Raw genomic sequence first — 25,378 nt, forward strand, 5'->3', positions numbered from 1 at the left:
AGATGTCGCTTTTAGCGAGATATTGAAAAGCTATTTAGTTTATCCAGTATAGGCTGTTCCTGAGCATAGGCTATCGCAAAGTATAGGCTATCCGGAAGTACACGGTATTACCCCTGCTGGCGAGCTATTAAGAGCTCATGAATTCTAGAATGATTTGTATGATCCATTATAGTCCGACCTTACGATTACTCCATACTGGTAGGATGACGCGGAGAAATCAAAATATATGAAGTTACGCTGTAATAAATTGAGCTGAAGGCTGTGATATACTCCTGGTAGCCTGAGAAACATCGTATCAACATCGTCAGACGAGTTTAGGAGCCGCCCTCCGCCGGTGAAATGGGGAATCTATATCAAGACACCCTCAGCCGGTGGGAAATGTTTTTTCAGGGGGACCTTGAGCCAAGGCATCACCACCAATAACCCCATCCATTCAGAACTTGTCCGCGCAAAAATGGCTTCCTGGACGAGCATTGCTTCTGTGCTAGCCATGGTGGTGACCATTCATCATGCTCTTCTGAGGGCTTGAGACGAACGAGCATGGGCAAGGTTGATCTCCATTCCCACTATGTCCCTCCATTTTGGAGAGAAGAGTCGATATTGGCAGGTTATGGCGAGCCAGATGGGATACCTGGAATCTCAGTAAGCTCCACTTGTCTTTCCCTCTACAGGCCACTGCACTGCATCCTCCTTGACTCACGTACGTTCTCCATCGCCCGGCCTGGGCTGAAGAAGCCCATCTCGAGTTCATGTCCCAAGCAAACATCACAAAGTCAATCCTCAGCATCACCTCGCCCGGCACACACCTCACACCCGGAAACAACACGCACGCCCGGCGCCTGTCCCGACAGTGCAACGAGTTCGCAGCAGACCTCAAGGGCCGACGCCCCGAGGAATTTGGATTCTGGGCAGCCCTCCCCCTCCCGGACGTCGAGGTGAGTCTCGTCGAACTCGCATATGCACTCGATCACCTTGATGCCGACGGCGTAGCTGTCTTCACGAATGCTCATGGCGTTTCTACCTCGGCGATGAATCCCTGAGCCCGCTCTTTCAAGAGCTGGACCGCCGAAATGTGACCATCTTCGTCCGTCCGACTAGTCCCTGCATCCGCGGCGCGCACGGTAACAACCCACAGCCCGCATCGCCGCTAGCCGAGTTCTATCCAAACCCGATGTTCGAGTTCCTCTTCGAGGGCGCGCGCGCAGTGACAAAGCTCTTCCTCTCAGGAACAGTCGACGTGTTCCCCCACGTCACATACATTATCTCCCAACAACAATCGAGCGCTTCACGCAGTTCGCGTCATCGATCCTGCGTCTCCCGCTGCAGATCAACTCCGACAGCGTCAAGGTAGCGTTTGCCCGCAGCTTCTATTTCGATCTTGCGGGGTTTGTGTTCCCCGATCAGATCTACGGACTATTGCGCTATGTTGGTGCGAGGAGTATTGTTTATGGTAGTGATTATCCGTATACACCGGGCCCGGGTATTGTGGTGCTTGCGGAGACGATTAATGAGCATATGGACGAGGCGTTTCCGGACCCAAGTGACGTAGAGGACATATTCGCTGGAATTGCGAAGCGCATCCTTGATCGGGTCTGGAAGGAGGGGAGATAGGTTGGGGACACTACTGCATGGTGGGACGTGAGGATGGGCAAATGGCAGCTTGGAAAGATAAGGCAGGGGTAGCAAAACGGCCAATCTGATTGAAATTGTAGATAAATAGCAATGAAAGCCTGCACAGTCCGGCTAGAGGGGCTATAAGCGATTAAGACTCTCCTCCTCCTCTTCTTCCTGATACCTCTTAAAAAACCCGGTTGTGCCATGTAAAGGTATCGATTTGGTTGTGGGTTCTGGCCAGTAAGGAAGGCCGAACTGTTCATGATACCACACGTCAAGCTCGGTAGGGCATCGCGGCCACGGCTTTCCCCGGGCACACGCTTCATCGAGCATAACCAGCCGCCGTACGGTGAAGATCACAAAGTCACAGCCAAAGTAGTCCTGGGACCACGCGTACCAAATTTGGTCACGGGAATTCCAGGTGACAAGGCTTGCGTTCCTCGGCCTCGTTGCCAAGAATGCAAAGACGCGGGACCTGCGGGCCGTCAAAACGCCCTTTTCGATGGCAGCTATCAGGTGGTGCATCCGGAGGAACGTGGGATTGTCGTTTGGTTGGCAAGAGATAATCGATAAGTTCGGCACCCCTTGTTGGTCCGTCAGGAGTTCCGTTATTCCGGTGCGACCTGTAGGGGGTTGCTGGAGCAGCATTCGTCTCCAGTTTGCTTCCGGACCAAGGTATGCTCTTTCCCCGAAGAAATTATGCTTTTTATGCTTCTTCGGAAGCCGACGCTTGCGGTGTTGTGCCTCTTTATAATTTTGGAGATTGGGCCAAATAAGTTTCGACACGAGTGGATTTCTTTCACTTGGGTCGGAGGACGATATTTGCCTCTGCGACGCCTTGAGGAAGAGCGCTTCCTGGAGTGTATCAGATGCCTCGACTATGTCGTGCCACAGGCGGCAAACTCGTTGGCAGTTGATAAGCGGACGCATTTCCAGACAGAGCAGAATCTCTTTGACGACGTCTGATGTGTAAAAGAGACGGTGCGGTTTCGCTATTTTAGTCTTTTCGCCTTCTTCGGCTTTGTCGCCTTTTTCGGAACGAAAACTCGCGAGCCAAGGAGACAGAGGCATGATGTTATCGAGGGTCGTTTTGAGGGTGAGCAGGTGGCGAGACAAGCAAGAGAGAATGAAGAGGAAGTTGCAGATGGAGAGCGAGAGAGAAAAACTTCTGCTTGGTCAAGAGATCTGCTCACGAAAAAACCTTGTCGTCCCAGCGTTGGGTCGAGATCGATTTCCGCAAAGGTTACTTTCTTCAAAGTTCAGCCAGACTCTCCCACATGGTTTTTCCTGCGAGACAACCCTCCCGGACCGCCGTCCAGTTGTCTTCTGTGGCAACCTACCCATTTTAAACTCGACATAATCATCACATTTTACATACTCAACGAGACACGGTATCCCAATATGCTCCGTATTCAAGACACTGTGTGTTCTATATCGCTTTGGTTAGAGTGTTGGTCATAACATCTAGCGAGAGTCCCAAGGGCAAACTCACTCGAGGGAACGGTAGTTTGTGCTCCTCTCACCAAGAGTGGTCGGCCATACAGGTAGTAGAGGTGGGTGCAATAACGGTGGCTGAACGCATGGGCTCCCGATGAGCTCGCCTGAAAGCGGTAGGAGCGTTCCAAAAACCCGAGATCATGAAACAGCTCGGTCAACCGTGGACGTTTCGTACAGAGCCTACTAGGCATCGAAAGACGCGCGGCAGCCTAGTCCCAAGAACTAAAGTCCCCAAATCCACCAGAACCCTTAAACTTCTTCCTCATCGGCTCCGGCTCCGGCTCGTCGTCCACGAACTCCACAATCTCGTCCTCTTCTTGCGCGGCGCGTTCGTTCAGCGCAGCTTTCAGGTATTTACCGACTCCAGCTGAACTTTCCTCCTTGCCCGATATCCCGGGTCCGCGAACTCTCTTCCCGGTCCAGGTTACTTGGTCGTCGTCAATGGTTCGGTTGCTTTGCTCTTCTTCTGCCGCGGCCTTGCCCTTGCCCTCGCCCTTTTGTGCGGATTGCTCTGTCTGCTTCGTTTTCAGGAACTCCTCGAATGGGTCGACGAAGATTGTCACGTCGATGATGCGGATGTCGGGTGTGGGTTTGTTGGATGTCGCGTTGACGGGATGAGTTTCTAGCTTGTTGAGTGTTGGTGCTGAGGGAGTCGGGTCGTCTATGACGTTTCCGAAGATCGTGTGCTTGTTGTTGAGATGGGGCAGGGCACGGTAAGCAATGAAGCTGGAGGATATTAGTATAACTTCCCGTCCGTGAGTGATGAGAAACTTACAATTGGCTCGTGTTCGTGTTCTTGCCCTTGTTCGCCATACTGAGCGTTCCCCTAGCATCGTGCTTGAGCGGGCCATCAAACTCATCATTAAAGTATTTGCCCCAGACACTCTCACCACCTCTTCCAGTACCCGTCGGGTCTCCTCCCTGGATCATAAATCCCTTAATGTTGCGATGAAAGGTAACGTCCTTGTAATACCCCTTCTTGGCCAACTTGATGAAGTTCCAGACGGCCTTTGGTGCATATTCCGTGTGCAGTTCCAGGTTGATATCTCCAGAAGTAGTCGAGATCCGAGCATATCCCTTTTGCTTTACCCGACCCCTCTTCAGCATATATTCTTCATCCGACAGCACTGCGAGTTCGGCCGACGTATGCGGCGTCATTCCCGTGCTAGTGAATGATGCAGCAGCCAATCCCGTTGTGTGTCTTGCAGCGTTGTATGGCACCGGCTTGCCAGCCTGGTAGGAAGCGGTCTTTTGGACAGATGCTTTTGCAGGCGCATTCGTCTTTGATAAGGCACTAGACGTCGCACCCGATCCATTCTTTTGCGCCCTCTCCGCCCGCGCCTTCGCAACAGCCTCCCTCGCCTTGAGAATCTTCGCCGAACTCCCTAACGCACTCGCATTCACATTCCGCGACGGATCCTCCCTCTCCGCAATTTGCTCATCACTCAACCCGCTCTCCCCTTCCTTGATATAATTAAACGAGCTCAGATTCCTCGACTCGATATTCTGCGGATCCTGCAGCGTGATAATATCCCTCCGCGAAAACTCCTCATCGGAAACCAGATCCCGCCACATCTTCCCCTTGATATTCAATCTCTCAACCGTATCCCACGCGAACACATTCCCCGTATTCCGCAGCGCAACCACATGCGTGTTATCCGTGAGCACCTTGAACGTGACGGGGTCAATGTACTCCCCCGCGTCGTTCTTCGCGATATTTAGCTTGATCAGGTCCGAGCCCTTGAGCGGCGTCCCGTCCACGGGGTTCGTCCCGTGCTTCTTGATCCAAGGGAGGATGTTGGTTAGGTCGAAGATTGTGCCGGACGCCGTGCACACGGGGTGCTCAAAGGGTTGCAGGGATAAAGAGCAGAATTTGAAAGGGAGGCGCTTGAACGAGGAGTCGCCCGTGCCGCGGCGCGCTTTACCGGCTCCTGCGCCGGCGCTGGCGCCGTAAGCGTCTTCTGAAGCCCATTCTGAGTGTGTGATCTATCAACCGTTAGTTGGGAATCTTCCGGGGTAAAGGGAAGCGGCGCGTCGTACATAAAGTTTGTCCGTTCCTGAAAGACAAGACGTTAGTTCAGAGCTTCAATGAGAAAGAATACAATTTGGGCATCACTGACCTTTTCCCATTCTTGCGGAAAGATAAAAGTTTCGGGTGTATTGCTCACAATTTGTCGGTTGGGCGTGATTAGCTTGATGCTTGAAAGTTGCGCTCGCGATGATGTCGATTGAATCTAGTCTAACCGCCTTCGGTTAGGTAGCTCGATGCTCTGCCTCAGGCTATCGACGCTCAGGTACACTCACTTTTCGCATGGGCATCCATAACGATCGCCCGCTACAAGCTTAGATATATGTCAGTCTCAGAGGTTTGTAGATTACTAGAGAAACTCCATTTGAACTAGAGCACAAGCTATAAAGAAACATTCACTCCGCTAAAAATAACGTCATAGCTCGACCCTTTTTGTCTATCAGAACGCCTCAATGCTTGTTCATGGTATAATCATTATACAGCCGGCCCACAACTGGTTCACATCCTTCAGATAGGCGGAGGCTGATAGCGTAAGGGCACAACCCATCGATTTCCGAAATCGATTCCATGCCGTCGGCGTGTACCGTACTTTCGCCATGTGATTTGCGGAATACCGATATCTGCCACAGAGAGGTTCCATGAAGATCCCTCCCCGGCAATCAGGGCATTGACCAATCCGGACTTTGGTGCTCCAAGGCAGACTACGGCTGTTGTGCTTATGCGCAGTTGCCCGCCTTCGACTAAAGTTACTTCCCCTATTATTTAACGTTAGCCAGTCACTTTTTGTGATACAGAGTCATAAAAGAGCAAGAGACTCACCAGTCATAGCGGATAAACCAGACGGAACGTCAACAGACAGGACATCCAGATTGCTTCGGTTAACCCAGGATATTATCTCATACGCGGTCGCCTGGTCATCCGTCCGCAAGTCGTTGAAGGAGATATGGATACCAAACATGGCGTCCAGGACGAGATCTGGTGCAAACTCAGAAGTCGAAAGCCGGGTCGAAAGCTCCTCCCACTTGAGGAATCTGCCACCAATCTTCTTGAAAATATCAAGTTGTTTGCGACAGTTGTCTAGCAACTCTGGCTCGTGTTCAATACCCAGCATGCAAACGGTAACCCGATGGCCTCTGTTCCGCAGATGGCGCGCGGAAGCGATCGCCCTTGCTCCGGTGCGATGATTGCCTGTCAATACCAGAATAGTAGGCGCCGCTGCCTCGTTGGAAAGCAGACCGACAGCAGCTTCAGCAATACTCCTTCCAGCATTTTCAGCGATTATGTCCTCAGTAAGGCCAGCCTCCCCAACAGCTAGCTGTTCGACTTCGAGAATCTGCAGAGGGCTAACAGTCGGGCAGCTTCTGTTCGTAGTGGCAAGCCGCAATGTAGCGCTTGGAATGCCGGGCCCGGTAATTGGCGAGGCGGAGACGGGACCTTTTGTTGGAAGCGGGCTGTTTGTGCGCGAATTGCTCAGCTGGCTGCGGCCAACGGTGTTGACCTGTGTAGGGACCAGAGGTTGCCCAAAGATCCCACTTCCTTTCCGAGAGCCCTGTCCGCGTGCTGATGGTCTAGATGCGTCACGTCCGGAGAATGTTCCACTGCTGAGCTTCGCATCGCTCGGTTCATGGTCGGTGGCTCCATTATCGCTCTCCGCAGGGCTGTCGAGGACATTCTCCGACCAATGCAAGTTCCGGCCCCCGTTCGTTCCTGGCTTGGGTCTCCTATTGAAACTAACCAAGCGGTCTTCATCGGCGGTGGTATCATCATTCCTGATCTCCTCGAACACTCTCCTTTTGTCAAACTTCGATAGGTTGCTCTCAAAATCAAACTCGCCCAGCTCTTGGATGTCCGTCGCGTCTTCTGTTGCCCATCCACTAATCTGTTCGGTATAGCCCCTGTTCTTCTTCTTTCGCCGTCGCCCGTTCAAAGTACCGGTCTCCCTATACGACTGTGGAGAATTCATAAAGCTTGGGCTAGAAGGTTCTACGAAAGCAGTTTGGCGCCACCCTTTGGTTTTAGGGTTCGTATTGAGCGCCCCGTTGTGCTCGTTATAGGCGTTCGCTCCCTTGTTGTTTCCTCCACGTCGGCCACGGGTAGGGTTAGGGCGGGTAGTCGCCTGGAGGACAGGCGTTTCTTCGTCTCTGGCGGGTGCTCCCTGAAGTTCTTTCGCCAGGTCGGGTTGCTGAGTTGATCGATCGTCCACGTTCAGCTCCAGATTACTAAACGGCTCGGAGAGAGTAGCGGGCGTTGCATGAGGGGTGCGACGAAGTGTGTTCTGCGACGCAGGAAACTGGTAGTTCCCGGCGTTTGAGCCATCAGCAGAGCTCACTTGAGGTTGCACATCCGGGTAGACCTCGCTCGGAGTTTTTGAAAAGCTCAGGATGGCAGGGTCAACGAAAGGCTGCGGTGCTGGGTTTCTCGGATATTGGGGCGCTGCGCTTTGCGGTGTAGGGGGGATCTGCGCGCTTGTCGCATCCGATGGTCTTAAGGAAAGATCTGCGATGTCGGGGGCTTCGATGGAATAAGTTGGGAGAGGGTATCCGATCCATGAAAGGGAGACTGAGAACAGCTTGTTAGTCTTATGCAAAACTAGATAAAAAGCCAATAGCGTCCAATATTCGACCTGTACATACCATCTCGAAGCATCAAGCGCTGGCCGATAACATCCGCCACCACCCCTTGCACTGTAGCGTCAGGTGGTGCCCGGAGGGTTACCAGCACATTGTACCCGATGAATTCGGCGGCCATAATTGTGAGCTTTTCTAGATTGTAATATTAGGCCAGGGACTAGAAAGAGCCCATATTCTCAAGTCGACGAGGGCGACTCCAGGAGATGTGAGAATAGGCAACGCTGCGCTTGAGGTGAAATTTGACGATGAGGTTGTAGATTGAGGTGCCATTCAACCTGCTCCTGCTCAAAGCTAATGGCCCGCAGTCACGTGTGCGATGCTTCTTATTGATAAGCCTCGACGATGCAACAACACTTTTGCTGGAGACGAGCACAATCTACTAGGAGTCCTGAAAACTTCTGGTCGAGGTTTTTTCTGGCTATAGCTTCAGACTGTTATTGCTGCTCCTTCTGTTGCGAGTCAAGATGTCTCCAAAATCTGAGATTCTGAGTCAACTGCTGGAACGTTCTTGCAAATATATATTTCTTAGTACACAGTGCTTTGATAACACAACAGGAAACAACAGGGTGATTCCCTCTATAATATAGGACACAATAAATGAAAGAACCATGTACTATCAGTTCAACTCTGTCCTTCTAACCAGCCTATCTATCTGCGGGCACCCCTTTATGCAACAACAGTTACTACTAACAGTGAGTGAATCGCAGTGATTAGAACAGCTATACCCTACCTCCGTGATTAACAGACTAGTCTAGATACGAGTATCCTGAATTTCCGCAATCATTTAACACCAATCGCTCATCAGCAGCGGACTCGCATCCCCACCACGGCCCCCAGAGTCTAGGACCCAATCCAACATAAATAAAGCCATTAGCCGGGATTAAACTGCTGTGAACAATTGCCCTAGGCTCCTTCCATTTCTAAACCATGGCTGGCCCTTGCTTTGCGAGCTATTACCAAGCGGCAATACGGATATCATACACAATAGCGTGGCTGCTGTTGAGGGTGACTGCATCACTCCTGTTGGGAGTTGGTCATCTTTTACAGATGGGTTAATATATGTTCCAATTAAAGATATTAGGGGTGTCGCGCTCATGCCTAGGCTTTTTAGTTACCATGTAAGTAAAGCAAACGAGCAATAATTCTTCCTGGATTTCAAGAATATATTTATTAACAACACCAAGTTCACTTCCAACTTTACACAACCGACCAAGCAGGGGACACAGCAATCTCACTTCCCGGCGAAGCTCTGGTCTCGCTCATGGCTAAACCCCAATCTACACTCTTCGACGCTGGCGTAACAACCGCCCGCGATCTCGGATCCAAGGGCCGAACGGCCATTCAGCTCTGCAAGGGAAACGTGTATACAACAACATGACACATACGACTAGATATTTGGGCCTCGTTTGTCCTTACAGTAGTACCGTTGCCTTTGGCTAGGTTATGAGTTTGGCCTGGTCAGTGTGCCCGGGCGACCCATTGCGGGATGAGAGAGTCGGCGTATGCGGATAGGCCGGATGGGTTCTGAGTTTTCTGTTTCATTCCGTCTTGGTGTGTGTCTGGTCAGGCTGGTCGGGCTGGTGCCGACGATGGGATATACCAGGTAGCGTGCCTGTTCGGGTCCGGCTTAATGTCCATGCGGGGATGCCTCATCGCCTTCTTGGTGATTTTCCAAAAGATTTCTGTGACAAAACAGTGGGGTGAATATTTGATCAAGGGCGTGGGGTGGTGTGGCTGGTGGAGCAGATGGCAGATGATCTTTAGACTGAGTACAATGGTGTAAATACCCTGACTTCCGTGAGGACTTTGGGCCGTGCTTTACAGTCAACTGTTAGAGGAAGATTGAGGGTACAGGTACACTCCAGCCCACGAGTTCGGGTAACCCTAACTCCTTCCTGTTTTGGATTAGGAAATAACAACTCGAGGACCCTTTGAACTCAGTTGTGCCTTTCTTGTCAAGTTCATTTCATTATCTTGGGGAGAAAGGGCTACACTGAATCGTTTCTTACAATCCCATTTATGTATCTCGAGATCACCTTGCACTATTAGTAGTACCCTTATGGTCTGCCAAAAGCAAATCACGAGATAGGATACTCGGTAATCAGGTGAAGTACAGAGTTCAGATAGCGGATATATCGGGGCTGACAGTTACCCGAGCCGGGGTAGAAGCTTAAGCAACAGTTGCATGCGTGGGCACGGAGACAAAATAACAGAAAGGCCAATGATGAAGTTGGCAAGACCACTCACTCACTATGATGCGAAATGGCACATGGACGCTTTCCCTGGAAAGGTGCGCTATAGTGACTGAATTCAATGATTAAGTAATCACCCCACGATGGGTGACAGGAAAGGCTTAGTGCCCTCTATTTCAGGAACCACGCTGTGTTAGTAATTTGTCAACGTCATATATCACGTGAAGACTACCAGTTGCCTGACAAGCGCCAGGGTCTCCAGTGCCAAGAAGCCGCAACAGCTTAAAGTGACTGGGATATTTGGATCATTTGGTGCCTTGATCATTATGGGTGCAAACGGATATTACTGTAGCTCAAGTTTAAATGGCATTGTTTCGTTAACCGCAGTCAATTGCCGAAGACAAAGATCTGGCGATCTCGCCGGATGACATGTTGCAGCGGCTGGGGCGAATTTGTTGAGAGCAATGGATCGGGCAATGATACATTAGGTAGCGGTCATTGAGTTCCAGGCAGAAGACTACTCAGCCTCCAGTCGTGCTATATGTATACTGCTATATACGTTCTCTTGTCTTTCTGGAAACAAGCCACAACATAATGTCGCTCGTATCCTATCTCAGCTCTTGATCTGATCTCGGGGCTCCACCCGTTCACGGTCACGTTGTCGGCCCCCCATCTTAAGTCCGACCCTGCCGCCAAACTCACCAAACCAGAGCGTCCTATGCCTATCAGACTGCTATTAATAAATATCCTCCATTCCTCCTCCACCTGACTAGGTTCCTCTCCTTCCGACTCTTCGGGCCGCTAAATAAACCTTCCATCGGCTGTGTCTGTCAAATCAGCCCATATACTGCTTTCGTGAGTGCCTTTGATCCTTCCAGCTCCGCTGCCATCTGCGTTCGGCGTGTGATTTCGCTCCAAGCGCGCAGCAGCGGGGGTGGGCTAGAAATAGCACTCCATGCCCGACACAAACAAATCCGCTCGCTCAGTCTTGGTTGGACAAGGCACATGTGGCACCGTCCTGAATCTCGTGTCTGGCCTCCATTAGCTACTGCTATTCGGCTCTCCGAGAGCAGGAGCTTGAGATGCGTGCTCTGCTGGCAACGCATCATCCGACTGCAGTGCTAATTGAGCGTCATCAGAGCCTTCAGAATGGCCTCCTACTTGACCACCTTTTAGCCTCTGAAGCTGCTACAGGATCGCCCTGGTTGCTGACCTCTTCCTTCTTTCTAGCCCTATTCCTCCACTTCCGCCGCAGCCAACCCACCTACGTCAGCTCCCGCACCGTTGTACACCCCAACTACCGCCACCACTCTTCTCTGTTCATTAGACTCAGGCCATACACACAGAATTTAGACCGAAAAGACATTCAAGCTGGCAGGAAATAAGCGGAGAAGTTTTTCAAGTCAGGGTGGCTTGCTGAACAGAATGTTCAGTGGCTCCTCGAGCCCACCCAAAGAAAAGACAGATACCGTCCCGCGCTCTGGTGCCATCAACACCCCGTCTCTAAGCATCCAGACCGAAGACCCGAACGGATCTCAGAAGAAGTCGTCCCCGCCTGGTGGATTGTTTGCGCGCAGACCGAGCGAAGAGCAGAGCCCCGGAGGCGACAAGAAGCGCCGCAGCAGCACTGTCTCAAAGGCCGCGACATTCTTCGCCAACGCAAAGAACTCGCTCAGCCTTAGTAGTCCCCGGAACGAGAGCGCTTTCAGTAACCCCATCCTAGAGTCGCCTAGCAAGTACGGCAGCATGGACCCGGCCCTCAATGTCCCGCAGGGATCGCTGAACAATTCTGCGGGCGAGTCGGTACCAACTCCTCGGTCATCGTTTAGAGTTGGCGTCACGGAAGATCGGAATAAGAAATGTCGCCGGACGATGGAAGATACGCATGCCTATCTCTACAATTTCCTCGGAAGCCCTGTACCGCCAGCCCAGACCGATGACTCAAGTCAAAGCCTTAGCTCCGGAGACACGTCTACACCCGTCGTCGAGACAGATAATGGGTACTTTGCTATATTTGACGGACATGCAGGCACCTTTGCTGCGCAATTTTGCGGGAAAAAGCTGCATCTGATTCTGGAAGATGTGTTGCGCAAGAACCCCATTGCACCTATTCCTGAGCTGCTTGACCAAACGTTCACTGTTGTTGACCAGCAGTTGGAAAAGCTGCCCGTCAAGAACAGCGGTTGCACTGCGGTTGTCGCGCTGCTCAGATGGGAGGATCGAGTTCCTAGTCCACATTCCGTGACGGGTTCCTCTGCTCTCGGACCCGCAGCGACTGCTGCTGCTAAGAGCGAACCCGACGCTGAGGCCGGCGATACACCCACGCAGGAAGCAGCCACCGCAACACCTGTCGCCAGCATTCCGCCGAAGCTACGAGAAAAAGCGATCCGGCAACGTGTTCTCTACACAGCTAATGTTGGCGATGCTCGGGTTATCTTATGTCGAAACGGCAAAGCGCTTCGTCTGTCTTACGATCACAAAGGCAGTGATGAGAACGAGGGGAGGAGAATTGCCAATGCGGGTGGTTTGATACTGAACAACCGAGTGAACGGAGTTCTCGCTGTGACCAGAGCTCTTGGTGATGCCTATATCAAAGACCTTGTTACCGGACACCCGTACACAACAGAGACTGTCATTCAGCCGGATCTAGATGAATTCATCATCCTGGCCTGTGATGGGGTGAGTTAATATTCGACCCTTTATGTTTGAAGTTTGCGGCTAATGCGATTAATTTATTTAGCTCTGGGACGTATGTAGTGATCAGGAAGCCGTTGATTTGATTCGAGATGTACAGGATTCGCAGGTGGCTTCGAAGATCCTAGTTGACCATGCCCTCGCCCGGTTCAGCACTGATAACCTTTCTTGCATGGTAATTCGTCTCGATGCAGAACGCCATCGCGATATTGTCACGCGAACAAACGACCCTCCCCTTACAGATGGCAACCATTCCACAAACCCCGGGCGTGGGATCAGCGAGGCCGACAAGATTGTCGAGGGAGCCAGGAAAAACATGGCAAACGCCGAGCTCGCATTAGGTCCAAAGAAGATCCCCGAGGAGACGGAAAAGTCATCATCAGAAGACCCTGCGCCGGACCCGTCCGTCTCGCCAAATAGCCCGGCAATCACGCTCAACCAACCGAGCAAGCCTACCAACAACCCAAGCAACGAGTCATGATCACCAACCATATAACCCGAGGACTTGAAACAGATCCAAGGCCATTTATACGCAGGAGGTAGAAATGCAACTGTGAAGGCCTGTCTGAAAGTTACATTTAACAAACAATGGCATCTACAAACAATGGATATATTTTGGCGGGCTTTCCCTTGGCCCATTTTTATGGATATCTTTCTTTTCTCCACGTGCATTGTCTTGTTTTTTTTCCTCTCGTGCCAACTAAGTTATTTACCTGTCCTAGTTTTCTTTTCCCCTCTTTCTTCTTGGCCTGGGTACTCTACGTGAACCCTATCCTCACCCCTGGCGTTGATCGCAAGCACTAGTACTTTTCCCCTCTGCCACCACACAGGAAATCGGACCCGTGGTCTTGATTCCTGCGTGCGCAAATCTGGTTCGTCCGAACTTCCTTCTGCTTGCTCTTCTTTTTGACTATCTATATGCTGCATTCAACGCTCGTTGTCACAACCTGGAAGCTGAAACGGCCCGGCCGTGTTCTGAGTTTCCCACCTACCTCGAATTGGTGTACTTATATCACGGCGGAAGCAGATATTTTGGGATTTGAATAAACAGAGAGTTTTCATTTTACTACGACTACTACTAGTAGGTATTTAGGACTTTAGGTCCCTAGAAACGTACGGCATACTTATGATTACTGTCTGTCTCTTGAACACCATGCATTTCCAAGAGTTTGCGATCTAAAATACATCCAAGGCAACGAGTCGCCTCTAAGAACATGGAGGGAAGGAAATGGAGCAAGGAAAAATATCCACATGAAATCCATCACGATATAAAATACAGAGGACAGGAGATGATACATGTGCTTAGTTAGCAGAAACTTCCCTCTCCTTGAATCCATAGCTCGCAAGAACCTCCCCCTTGATGGGCTTCTGGCCCGCCATAACGTGGTCGCGGCTCAGATCCAACTCCCCATGGACGACCTTGATAGGCCAGCTCTGCGCGTGGCGGGCGTCGTGCATGTCGTTCCAGAGGATCTTGACGGTGTCGGCCTCGACCACGTCGGCGTTGTCGGTCTCCTTGGGATCCACGACCTTAAACTCGGCGATTGGCGAGCTGATGGCCTTTGTGAATTTGGCGATGCGCTCCGCGTGCTCGGCGGCCTTGGCTGCTTCCTTTCTGCGGGCGGCAGCGCGGCGCTTCCGTGCGTTGATGCTGATAGGGCCGCGGTTGTATTCGCCAAATCCGTCCTCGATTTCCTTCTCCTGGATTGCGATGACGGCCGCGATGTCGGCGACGCTGGTGGCCTTTTGGTCCATTACGGCGCGGGCCCGGTCCTTCTTCTCCATGAGCCAGCCGAGTTTGTCGGCGTATTTCTCGTCAAACTCCTTGGCCTTTGTCGGGTCCCGTGGTCGCTTCTGGTTCAAGTACTTTTCCGTGATTGTGATCATCTCCCGTGGCGGGTCGAGCTGGCGTTGCTTGGAGAATTCACGGAGGAGGTGGAAGGCGCGGAGGCCGACTTTGCTGTCTTGGAAGTGGACGGAGTAGTAGGGGGCCCACATGTCTTTTCGGAGGGTTGCTGGGACGGTCTTTTTGCCGTGGTAGATGAGCTGTTTGAGGACATTGTTTTTCTAGATGGAGCACGAATTCAATCAGTAACCGCTCACAATCCAGTACCGAAATGCCGGACTAACCTCCAGATACCGCGTCAACGAGTAAACCACCTGGTTCGTGCGAATATTGTGATAAACAAAGATGTTCTTGCCGTGTGTCACGGCACTCAGGGCCTTTTTTAAGCGCACACCTTCCTTCCACTGATGTGTCTTGAACGCATTCGAGTTCCGCGCACGAACCAACCCCTGGATCACGGCTCCCTTCTCGATAGGCGGACGACGGACAATCTGCCAGGTGCCCATCTTAGTGGGATCGAGGAGCGCCAGGGTGCGCTTATGCTGGGCAGCCGGGTTGGCGCCGTCCCAAAACTGCCGCGCTGCGGTCGCTGCTTGTGTGGCCATTGCGGCGGAGAGGGCGGGCCTACGCCTCGCCTATATCTGTCAGAATCGGGCGGATGAGGAATAGAGCAAGGGACTCTATCGCATTTCGGGTCGAGAGGGGGTAATTGAGCGTGTTGTGAGAGTGGTGTTGTTGCAGCGGAGAGTTGGAGGTTGAAGGGAAGCGGATCATCAATTTTTCGACGATGGGCTGCGGGAGGCCGAACGGGGGAATCCGCCTTGATTGGACTAAGGCGGGAGCTTGCGGTACGCAGTTGGAGTGGACAGGACAACCTCAACAACATTGGACCACCGAGAACCACCAGCTTTCGTTTGCTTTGCTGCAATCACACCGTCTTCAGCTGCTACGATTATTGTTGAAGCTGACTTACTTTCATGACGGCTGGATGAAGACCGAGCGACGCTTACGCTTCGCTGACGGCTCGCAATGGCGACGGCCAACACTTCGGATGGGTTGAGCAGTGACGATGCTAGTGGTCGCCGCGAACGACCTCCTCTTTTTCCATCAGTGCGTGGCTTCATCTGCAAGGGGCTCTAATTGCCTCTCAAGCTAATCGACGAGTTGTTCTCTAGGGTCGAAAGCTACGGCATCTACAAGGCGTCACCATCCGCAACCTTGTCGTCAACCCCCCGACGAGGGCACGAGGCAAGACCATTGATGACGAGGATATCCCAAACTCCCTTCAATCGCCGTCAAAAATTCTCGCGGAGGACATCAACCGAGCATTGCACCACTCGCGGTCGTTTACGAACCTCAAGTCAGCAGGCACACCTGACGACCGGCATGCCCATCAAGAGCGATTACCCTTGCGACAGGCCCGCCGGAAGAGCACACTACCCTGGAGTGGTCCGAACCCGCAGGTGAGGCAGGTGAAACTGGAGGACATCACGCGCAGCCGAATGGCAACAAGCTGGTTCTCGATTCATTGCGATGGTGTCGATGAGCCGGTATATGTCAGCGAGGTCGCGGAGAACGCGGTGAACCCCAACTTTCGCGCATTCGATCTCAATCCCTGCGGACCATTGGTATCCCGCAAGGATCACCTCACACTGAAGCTATGGGTGAAGACGGCGGCAATGGACGACTATACGGAATTAGTAGAATTGAATCTACACCTGCAGTCGTTGCAGTTCTTGGGAGCATCGTTGGACAGCTTTCATCAGCCTCTGCCGGCGAATTCCATTCTCTTCCATTTTCCGGACGGAGTTTACACCAATCTGACTGATATTCCGCCTGTCTGGACACCATATCCTACACCGAGTTCCAAATCCAGTGATCCAGCGGCTCTGCCGACGTCATCGTACGACGCGCTGATGCGCCTGGCCAATTTAGACGAATGCATTCAGGATGCGTTGATCACAAGAGAAAAACTGGAGTCGCAAATCAACTCGATTCTTGCAAAGAATCAGCATGCCGTGCAGACGGCAAGCGACGTGTCCCGGGCGCAGGACAAATTGGCTCTCACTAAAACGGCAGTCTCCGCCGAGCGCAAACAACTACGCTCGGCTACTAAGCGAAAGGAAGAGCTGATCGCCAGCATCAGGGCCAGAAAGGAGGCCATGGCCAATGGGACTCAAACTCGGGAGAAGGTGAGCAGTCATCTTCCGGACGCTCGACTCAAACTCGGCTCCAGCAGGAAGCTGTTGGACCAGAACACCGAGGAGATCAAGGGCCAGATCCGGCGCATCTCGGAGGACCTAAACGAGATCTACCCCATTGAGCCCATTGCCGACAAACCGTTAGCATTCACCATTGCTGGTTTGGCGCTTCCGAACTCTAAATTTACGGACGTCGACCGCGATGCGGTGGCAGCTGCACTTGGATATACCGCTCACCTCGTTTACCTGCTTTCTTTTTACCTATCCATTCCCGTGCCATACCCGATCACCCCGTACTCTTCGACCTCGCTGATCCAGGACCCTATTTCTTCCTCTCTTCCGCAAAGAACATACCCTCTCTACCCGGTTAACGTCCAGTACCGGTTTGAATACGGAGTCTTCTTACTGAACAAGGATATTGAGTTTCTTTTGAACAAACAAGGGCTCCGAGTTCTCGACATCCGACATACCCTTCCGAATTTGAAATATTTGTTGTACGTTTTGACCGCGCGCTCGTCAGAGATCCCCGCACGGAAAGCTGGGGGAATTCGTGGACTTCTTCCGGGAAGATTGACGCCTAGCCTCTCCCGCCGTGGCAGCGAAGACAGCGTCGCGTATGGGGAAACTGCCAACCCCCGGAGAGGAATGAGCCCAATGTCAAAACTAAAGAGCGAGATTGGTCCAGACAAGGGGAAGAAGCCGATGGCAGCCATTCCAAGTGCTTCGACCTCATTTCAGGTGGCGTAATGGCGCGGGCGACGGCGCGAATGTAACTGCACGTCAACTAATGTATGATATGTGGGTGAGGGTAATTTTAACATGAAGTTGTGAGTTTGATTGCAGCGTCTGCTGTCTTTTTGCGAGCTGGCTGTGTTTCTACAGCAGACCTGAGGCGACGACACACGCTGTATATATAACGTCAGTATCGCCGACAACAAGGACAACTGTACATATCAAAAAAAAAAAGACCTTGGAATGGTCTTTGTAAACTGGATTCCAGAAGGTGGCCTAAAGAAAACCAAACCTTGGCCTAAATTAAAAGAACAGGGGTCGGAGTCTAATTGCGTATCCATTGATAACAGGGTCACGGGCACTGGATCACCACCTCAGATCGCAGTCCACTCGACGCAAGGGAACGTCGCTTGACTTGTTGAGCCCTTTTCTACCCCGCATCCGACCAATTGCCCCGGGATGGCTTATTGTATCTTCATCTCCATCTTTCTCTGATCGAGTCCTCGTTCTTCCCTCGATCTCACCGTGCAAAAGTAGCAGCAGCAGCAGCAGCAAAAGTCCCCGAACGGCGGCTGATAAACGAAAGTCGAACAGCCGACAGCGTCTCCTCGCCGACCCCAACCTCGACTCCTCCCCCCCACCGCTTTCTGGCGGTCGTCCTCGCTTTGCATCGGCAATCCCCAGACACGTCTCCATCCACTTTGCTTGTGCCTGCACTAGGCCCATTCCCTTAGTGATGATGGCAACACACGACGCGCAGCAGGAGAACGGCCTTTATTCGCGCGAAGACTCCGCCCGGCGATCGGCGTCGCCTGCAAACACCCATCATCGCCGCGGCTACCAGGCCTGCGATCCGTGTCGCAAACGCAAAGTGAAATGCGATCTTGGAAGTGAGTCTTATACTTTGTGCGGAGAAGCTGAAACTCGAGTCCAGCAATACCCGAGACAGCGGGCGCTCGGATGGCTGGCTGGCTGGATGGCTGACACGGTCTCATTTCTATTCTAGGTGTTGACAACCCCCGCCCTCCGCCATGCGTACGGTGCCGACGTGAGAGCAAACGCTGCGAGTTCTCGGCTACTCGTCGCAAACGCAAGCCTTCCGATGTCGATGGCTCCGTGGATGATATCCTCCGCCGCGATAAGCGGATGATGACTGGGGATACCAAAGTCGATGGTTCTCAGAGCGACAGGTCGCCATCTCATGCGCAGACGGAGCATCCTCCTTTTGATACAGTGAGTCGGTCACAACAAAAGTGGATTGATAAATCCCCTTCGAACGGTCATTTGCCGTTACCGGGTAATAATAGCATCCCGTTTACTGCCAATCCTCCAACTACATCTGCGAACCAGTTCTCAGACATACGGAATACAAGACATCCTGTCTACAGCGTCGGGGAGAGGGCATCGATCTCGAGGTTTAGCCTCGAGGGTAACCAGCCCATGATGAATCGGACCGCCGTTGAGCTATTGTCGCCGGCGATCAGCAATAGCCACGATGCGCTACATCTCTTATCTGAGGCGGCGGGACGGACAGAAGACCTTAACCGGCAAAGCCTCGAAAATCGTTACGCCGCAACACGGCGGTCTGTCTCGTCGTTCGCCTCGCCCATGTCCTCCATGACGAATGCAGGAACCCCACGAAGCGCCGGCGGTTCACTGTCACAGCAGCACAGGTCAGGAACAGCTCATAATGGGGGGTTTTATCAAGGAGCTGGACTGGCTTCGGGTGAGTCACACCCAGACGCTCGCGGCCGAACGAACTCTGCGGATCGTCCTTCGGACTCGGGCTACTTGGACGCTGTCAAGGCATGGTCGCGATTACGATTCGTCCGTGCAGGTTGGCTTTCTGTCGAAGAGTCAATGGCCTACGTAGCATAGTAAGCTATTGTTACCTTTACGACGCTCTATTACTAACTTTGCAGCTACTATGAACACCTCGCTCCTTTGAGCCCTATCGTGATTCCAGACTTCTCACACCCCTCTACGCATCGCTCTCTTCTCACCGACGAACCGGTATTAGCGGTAACGATTCTGACAACCGCGTCAAGGCATATGAAACCAAACGGTGACGGCGCGCACTCTCGAGCCTTCTACATTCACGACCGCCTCTGGTCATACCTGCGCGGAATGATTGAGCGCCTGTTCTGGGGCCAGGAAAAGTTCGGCGGGAACGGCATCGGGATCAACAAACCTCGATCCTTCGATTTAGCGCCCACCGCAGCCAAGATCAGCCACAAAGGTAATTTGCGGTCTCTGGGAACGATCGAGGCGCTGCTGATTCTCACGGACTGGCATCCGCGAAATTTGCATTTCCCTCCTGGTGATGATGAGAATGCTTTGCTTGATCTTGATGCTCAGTCAGGCCGCTATGATAGGGACGTAGAAAATGATGTGGATACGACCGCCAACCGGGGATCGAGCGGTGCTCCGGAGGGCCGAGTAGCTTTCCAGACTTGGCTCGAACCAGCCTGGCGGTCAGATCGGATGTCGTGGATGTTACTCAGTACTGCGCAAGCCTTAGCCTTTGAGCTGGGAGTTTTCGATCAAAAGAACGACGCAAAGTCTTTGGGCGAGTCGCCTGCAGAGCAGACCCGGAAACGCCGCCTTCGTCGCCTTATCCTCGTATACATCACGCAGAGCAGTGGTCGCCTCGGCATCCCCTCCATGCTTCCGCTACCACAGTGGGCAGATGATATCCAGCCAACTCCGGTGACAGGGTCGAAGTCTAACGAGATTGACAAGATGCACGATTGTTGGCTCGGTATCTCGAAGATCATGTATCAGAGTAACCAGCTTCTGTTTGCATCCAACGAGCAGACCTCGGATCTGATTCGCAGTGGGCGCTATCGGGAGCAAATCGATCGTTTTCAGCCGTTTCTTCGCGAATGGCGGCAAAATATTGACTCGACGGAGTGTGAGTTATTTTGGCTTGCTGCTTGATTTATGCTAATGAGTCTAGTGCATCCTGCTATGAGACACATCTTGATGATTGAATACGAATATACCCGTAAGTCTGCCACCACTCGAAGATTCAAACTCGACTAACGTAAGTTCAGGATTGTATGTCAATTCTCTAGCTTTACAAGCGGTTGTGGACCGATGGACAACCATGTCGAATGAGGCGGCCCAGGCACAGGGCAAACCAGGTTCGGCTTCAGGAAGTGGCGGATCGTTCCACGTACTTATGGAACTGTATCGCGTCAATGAGCCTTTTATCCAGGAGGTCGTTGAGGCTTCACGCAAGATCTTGACAACCGTCCTCGAGGGCCTTGTTCCGGGTGACCATCTGAAACACGCACCTGTTCGAACGTGTTTCCGGATTCTGTCGGGCATGATCTTCATTCTCAAGGTATGTCACTCAATCTTTAGACCCCGAATGTCATGTCTAACCGTGCCAGACATTCACGCTCGGCGCCAAAGAAGACGACGTGCGCGTATCCCTTGACCTTCAAGATCGCACTGTTGAAGCACTTCGAACATGCGTCGTCGACGATATCCATCTCAGCCACGCCATCGCCCGCCTCCTCGAACTCCTAACCTCCAACATTCGCACCCGCTTCCTCCGTTTCGCCCCATTAGACCGCAGCGGCGACGGCGATGGCCAAGACCGCACCTCTGCTCCAACATCCCGCGCCCACTCACCTCGACCTTTAGGCCCTCCAACCCGCCGCGAAGCTATGAGCCACCACTCCTGGACCCCAAATCCATCCTCAGCCCAACCCCTCGGCTATGCTGACACACACCCACCCACAACAACAATGACCTCCGTCCACGACCCGCTAGCCGGCATCCCCGCGCAACCAATCAACTCCTCAAACATCAACGTCAGCTTCATGCCACCTCCACCATCAGTCTACTACAACTTCTACGAGCCCCGCGCAACACCGCCCTCTGGCGACCTCGACGGCTCAAACGTCCCCACACACTCAATGGGCGAGAACCACAGCCATAACCATGCGCAGCAGAACCCCGGCGTCTCGGATTGGTTTGCCCTCCCTCTTGATCAGTTCTTCAATAGCTCTACTGCCGTCGTGGACCAGGGCCTTGGTGGCACGGGACCTATGGTTGGGGAGTTTGATATGCTTGAGGTTTTGCTGAATGAGCAGTATGATGGGACGGGGGATGGGCTTGATGCGGCTGGTGGTCCTGGAGGGAATCTTCCGTCGCAGTTTATGCAGTCCTGAGCTCTCTTCGCAGTAAAACGCGTGTTTCGTTTGATTATTCATGTCCAAAATACCCTAATGAGCATATGATTATTCTAGTCCACCACTTACAAATCTGTATATCCGGAATATATGGCCCAAGGTCCGTCTGTAGACTATTTCGCAGGAACAGTCCAACCATCCCATCTCAGACAACATCCGCCCCTGATGAGCTCCAAATCTAGGCTTTAAATCTAGTAACTGCTTCCCGATTAGATACCCCCCCGCATGATACTAGCCAGAGCCCTATCCCTAGCTCGTGATTCTGCAGCATGTTGCTCGGCACTCCTAACCCCAGAGGCGGCAGTTCCATCGCCATGTCGATGGCTATACCTTCGCCCCCGCCTCGCGGCCAAAGATGCCATAGAGACATTAGAATGCAGGTTGTATTGATACGGGTGACTACTGATGCGATTGGGCTGGGCTTCCGCGATTAACGAGTCACTACTACCTTCTGACGGAGCCTGCTGGGATACCACGCTACCAGTTGATGTTGTCGGCTGGGTAGGCTGAGGATGATCTTGGGCGTGCGTGCCTTCGGCGCTGCCTTTAATGTTCCGGGGTTGCTGGGCGCCGTTATCCTCCTCTGCTGGCTTCTTGGGCCTTGTGTTTCCGCTGCGTCGAAGGATTTGTGCACCGTTTGGTTGCGCTCTAGAAGCTGCGGCATCAATGTTAATGGTAGTAGTAATACTCTGCCGAGGCTCAGCTTGCGAAGAGCGCTTCCTGGGATGCCCATTTGAAGAGGTATCTTTGCGGGAGCGACGATGCTCAGACAATGGCGTAGGCAATGGCCCGGGTGGATGGTTTGGTTGTGTGGTGGGTGCTCTTAGAGTACGTGTCCGTCGGTTCCGTCTGCGTGAGCTCGACGGCGCCATCGCTGCCTGGGCTGGCAACCTTGACGGAGCCGAAGAAGATCCAGGGTTCGAGGGTACATCACCAGTCACCCTCTGGATTTGGCGGACTTCCTTCCTGATGATCTTCTGCACCTCAACCAGGAGATTGTCATTTCCCTTGTTGTATACTATTATGTGGTCATGTCGAAGAAGGCCTCGCTGGGCTTTCATGAGGTTGGAGATTTTCCGCAACTCGTCCTTCAGCTCTCGCTGTAGATCATCCCTATATGATCGGATTAATATTTGTTGTACGCCTTCTCTTCTGGGACAAATCGTTTCCAGTACTTACAGTTGAGCCCTCGTCGCAGCGGACTGGCTCAGTCTATATTGCCGCACGGAAATCCGGATTTGCACCAAAGCGAGAAAGCTCCTCATACGCACACCAAGCACAGCCAAGTCCATCTGGAGACCCTGTAACCGCTTCTGGCTGCTGAAGAACCATCGAAGTCGAGCGAGGAGTTTGCTCCAGCCAGACACTCTTGTTTTTTTCGTGTATAGCGGGTGGAGCAAATCGAGGATGGAGTGGATTCTGGAAATGATTGCCCTTGCTTGACGTTCGATATCCATGTCGAGGTCTCGATAGTGTTTTAGGTCTTCGCGAAACCCATCAACCAGCTTGACTTCCTCCATTGTTTTCGCGAAGAGGTCCCATAATCCTTCTATGGTTTCAATGCCATCCATTACATCCTGGACATCTTCTTTCGCATGTTTGATCACCTTATAGGCTCTTTCCAGTTTCTTGGAAAGGGAGATAAATGTCCCTAAGAGCTGGTCGCAGGCTGCAACGGCCCCAAGGATTTCCATGCGTTTAGGGCGTGGGCGGGGTCAAAGACCAGATTATGGGGAATAAGGTAATGTTGCTCAGACATATGACAAGCGATGCGAGCGGATCAGACAGTCTCTCTATCTTTATCTCCGTAACTAAGAGAAGCAAGGCTTCTTTTCTCGGCTGTGCAAGGCTCCTCAGAAGAATCGATTTCCTTTATAGGAAGTGATAATGAGGCTCCAGGCTTGGCAGGATGTGCTGTTTCTGTTTGACCCCGCACAGGTAAGCCCCAGCATCTCACCATGGGCTATCACGCAGTCGGTCGCAATTGGACTAGGCCTCGTGTGACCTGACGCCATGCTATATGCTACTGGCCCGATTAGTTGCCCACCTACTAGAACAAGATCTGTTAGAGCTTGGCCCGTACTTGAAGTGTGGGACAACACAAGCTTATCCGCGCTGAAGAGGAAATAGGCTGGAAAGCCTGGGTGAAAGGCGGCGTGACCAACTTGCGGAGATTGAACTCGGACGCTTCGACACGGACAATAGCACCAACAACGGCAACGGCGTTGTGGGTACCCAAGATGATCACATCGATGACCTGATTGCTTGCATGCTATATTTGATCGCCCATGAACGTGTTTTGAGACGCCTTAGTTTCTGCAAGATGAACAACTGGTTGGTATAGCCTGGAATGTATTGGAACTGGCTGCTGGAGACGTTGGCCTTCCACCTTGATTGTGCGGACCATGTAATACTAGATCAGCCCCGGAGTATAACAGTAGCCCAGGTATATGCAGAGGGGCACATCCAGCATCAGTTTCTCTCACTTCTGCATCTTCGCTGCCTTGGAAATCTAGGCTCTCACATCGATCGTGCAATCGAACCTTTGGGCTGACAGTGCCTTCTTGAATCGAGTTCCTGGCGTCTCCTGTCCCAGACTTAATTTTCAATGGTGGAAACCATTGTCGACAGGCAAGAGGACTTCTCAAGTTTTCGGAGGCTCCCTTGCTTAGGATACATGTTGACGAAGGAGTTTCTGGTCTCCTGATCGAGGGAAACGATATTCGCAGCAATTCATGGATATCGTTTCAACTCCAGCCCAACTAGCCGAGTAACGGCCCATCTGAACTCACTGCTGGAACACGGGCCCGTTCAACCACCGTCACGATGTCCATACAAGGCATGAGGATACACCAAGGTCTTCTCATACCAACCGGCCAGTTTTTGACGCAGCGGGTGGCACTGACTAGCTGATAGCTGAGCAAATCCACGAAATCCCAAAGACGGAATATACATGGACGTTGTTCTTCATACTCCGAGTCGCATTGGCGGAGCAGATTATCCTGGATTGGATCCGTGGGCATCCGGAACAGTCCCAGTAAATCTCGGCCTGAGCAGGCAATAACATGTCAGTCAGTGTCTTCCCCTTGGACATTGCGACAGACACAGGATACCTGCTGAAACGTCCGTGGCAGCTTAAAGGGGCACTGGAGTTGATTGAAACACCGGTCCCATCGCCGGATTCCATATGTGCAATCGGGGTCATGCCTCCTCAGCCTAACGCAAGACTTGGAATGCCTTGAACAAGGCCAATTGTCCGCTTAACGTGTCATCCCAGTGTGTCAGATAGAGGACGCACAAAATGTTCGTCTTTTCATTGGATCGGTACCGGTATCGCTTCAATCTAGATCCTGTTCGGTAGGATCTGAATGGTTTGACGTGTTTCGCGTCAATTCCACGTTGATATGAAGCCGCCGAAGTCCGCGCGTGCAGCCACTCAGAAACACTATGTGGACTCTATGCTGGAAATGGAGTAGGTAGGGGTGGGAATGATCGGCAGGCCTAGACGCCTAGCGTTTCGCTAGAACATGCTTAGCTTGCTGACCAACAAACAAATCACGAACAGTTATCACATATGGCTCGGACAGACTTTGGGTACTTCATTTCTGGACCGACGTATCTTGTGCGAGAACTAGCTCTTGAAGGGCGAGGGGGTAATTGGCGGTTTTGAGTCTCTCACACCAGTGATGGAATGGCATTGCGATGTGTCCGAGACAGCAGGAGTGGGTTGGGACTATC

At 52.3% G+C, this 25,378-nt stretch overlaps 8 protein-coding genes across 8 annotated transcripts; 4 read left to right on the forward strand and 4 right to left on the reverse strand.

Moving 5' to 3' along the window:
• Positions 1–540: 540 nt before the first annotated feature.
• BJX68DRAFT_256760 (amidohydrolase family protein) lies at positions 541–1,611 on the forward strand (the record flags this gene model as incomplete). The annotated part of the gene is made up of 4 exons (XM_071043227.1): positions 541–642; positions 747–1,013; positions 1,058–1,249; positions 1,282–1,611. The coding sequence occupies 4 exons, from the start codon at positions 541–543 to the stop codon at positions 1,609–1,611; spliced, it is 891 nt and encodes a 296-aa protein (XP_070896714.1).
• Positions 1,612–1,669: 58 nt separating this feature from the next.
• On the reverse strand, positions 1,670–3,020 carry BJX68DRAFT_133010 (uncharacterized protein). Its single transcript, XM_071036331.1, has 2 exons — positions 2,955–3,020; positions 1,670–2,864 (listed from the first exon to the last, which is right to left on the reverse strand). The coding sequence occupies exon 2, from the start codon at positions 2,683–2,685 to the stop codon at positions 1,753–1,755; it is 933 nt and encodes a 310-aa protein (XP_070896715.1). The 5' UTR covers positions 2,686–2,864; positions 2,955–3,020; the 3' UTR covers positions 1,670–1,752.
• Positions 3,021–3,320: 300 nt separating this feature from the next.
• On the reverse strand, positions 3,321–7,888 carry BJX68DRAFT_256761 (uncharacterized protein; the record flags this gene model as incomplete). The annotated part of the gene is made up of 5 exons (XM_071043228.1): positions 3,321–3,837; positions 3,887–5,097; positions 5,684–5,895; positions 5,960–7,699; positions 7,774–7,888. The coding sequence occupies 5 exons, from the start codon at positions 7,886–7,888 to the stop codon at positions 3,321–3,323; spliced, it is 3,795 nt and encodes a 1,264-aa protein (XP_070896716.1).
• A 3,341-nt stretch (positions 7,889–11,229) lies between these two features.
• Positions 11,230–13,249, forward strand: ptcG (type 2C protein phosphatase PTC1). The gene is made up of 2 exons (XM_071036332.1): positions 11,230–12,641; positions 12,703–13,249. The coding sequence occupies exons 1-2, from the start codon at positions 11,388–11,390 to the stop codon at positions 13,135–13,137; spliced, it is 1,689 nt and encodes a 562-aa protein (XP_070896717.1). The 5' UTR covers positions 11,230–11,387; the 3' UTR covers positions 13,138–13,249.
• Positions 13,250–13,773: 524 nt separating this feature from the next.
• BJX68DRAFT_241959 (mitochondrial 54S ribosomal protein mL67) lies at positions 13,774–15,250 on the reverse strand (the record flags this gene model as incomplete). Its single annotated transcript, XM_071040912.1, has 2 exons — positions 14,787–15,250; positions 13,774–14,723 (listed from the first exon to the last, which is right to left on the reverse strand). Coding segments are annotated over exons 1-2 (1,082 nt in total), but the record flags the coding sequence as incomplete, so codon positions are not given.
• Positions 15,251–15,385: 135 nt separating this feature from the next.
• Positions 15,386–17,755, forward strand: BJX68DRAFT_241960 (putative UV radiation resistance protein (UVRAG)). Its single transcript, XM_071040913.1, has 2 exons — positions 15,386–15,612; positions 15,678–17,755. Exons 1-2 carry the CDS (start codon positions 15,532–15,534, stop codon positions 17,448–17,450), a joined length of 1,854 nt encoding a protein of 617 aa, XP_070896719.1. The 5' UTR covers positions 15,386–15,531; the 3' UTR covers positions 17,451–17,755.
• On the forward strand, positions 17,681–21,700 carry BJX68DRAFT_241961 (uncharacterized protein). The gene is made up of 6 exons (XM_071040914.1): positions 17,681–18,325; positions 18,442–19,312; positions 19,358–20,349; positions 20,395–20,442; positions 20,492–20,784; positions 20,834–21,700. The coding sequence occupies exons 1-6, from the start codon at positions 18,172–18,174 to the stop codon at positions 21,617–21,619; spliced, it is 3,144 nt and encodes a 1,047-aa protein (XP_070896720.1). The 5' UTR covers positions 17,681–18,171; the 3' UTR covers positions 21,620–21,700.
• On the reverse strand, positions 17,715–18,278 carry BJX68DRAFT_133047 (uncharacterized protein). Its single transcript, XM_071036333.1, has one exon. The coding sequence runs from the start codon at positions 18,159–18,161 to the stop codon at positions 17,802–17,804; it is 360 nt and encodes a 119-aa protein (XP_070896721.1). The 5' UTR covers positions 18,162–18,278; the 3' UTR covers positions 17,715–17,801.
• Positions 21,701–25,378: the final 3,678 nt, after the last annotated feature.

Source organism: Aspergillus pseudodeflectus (genome assembly GCF_044049435.1).
Source record: "Aspergillus pseudodeflectus strain CBS 756.74 chromosome Unknown BJX68scaffold_36, whole genome shotgun sequence".
Taxonomy (NCBI): domain Eukaryota; kingdom Fungi; phylum Ascomycota; class Eurotiomycetes; order Eurotiales; family Aspergillaceae; genus Aspergillus; species Aspergillus pseudodeflectus.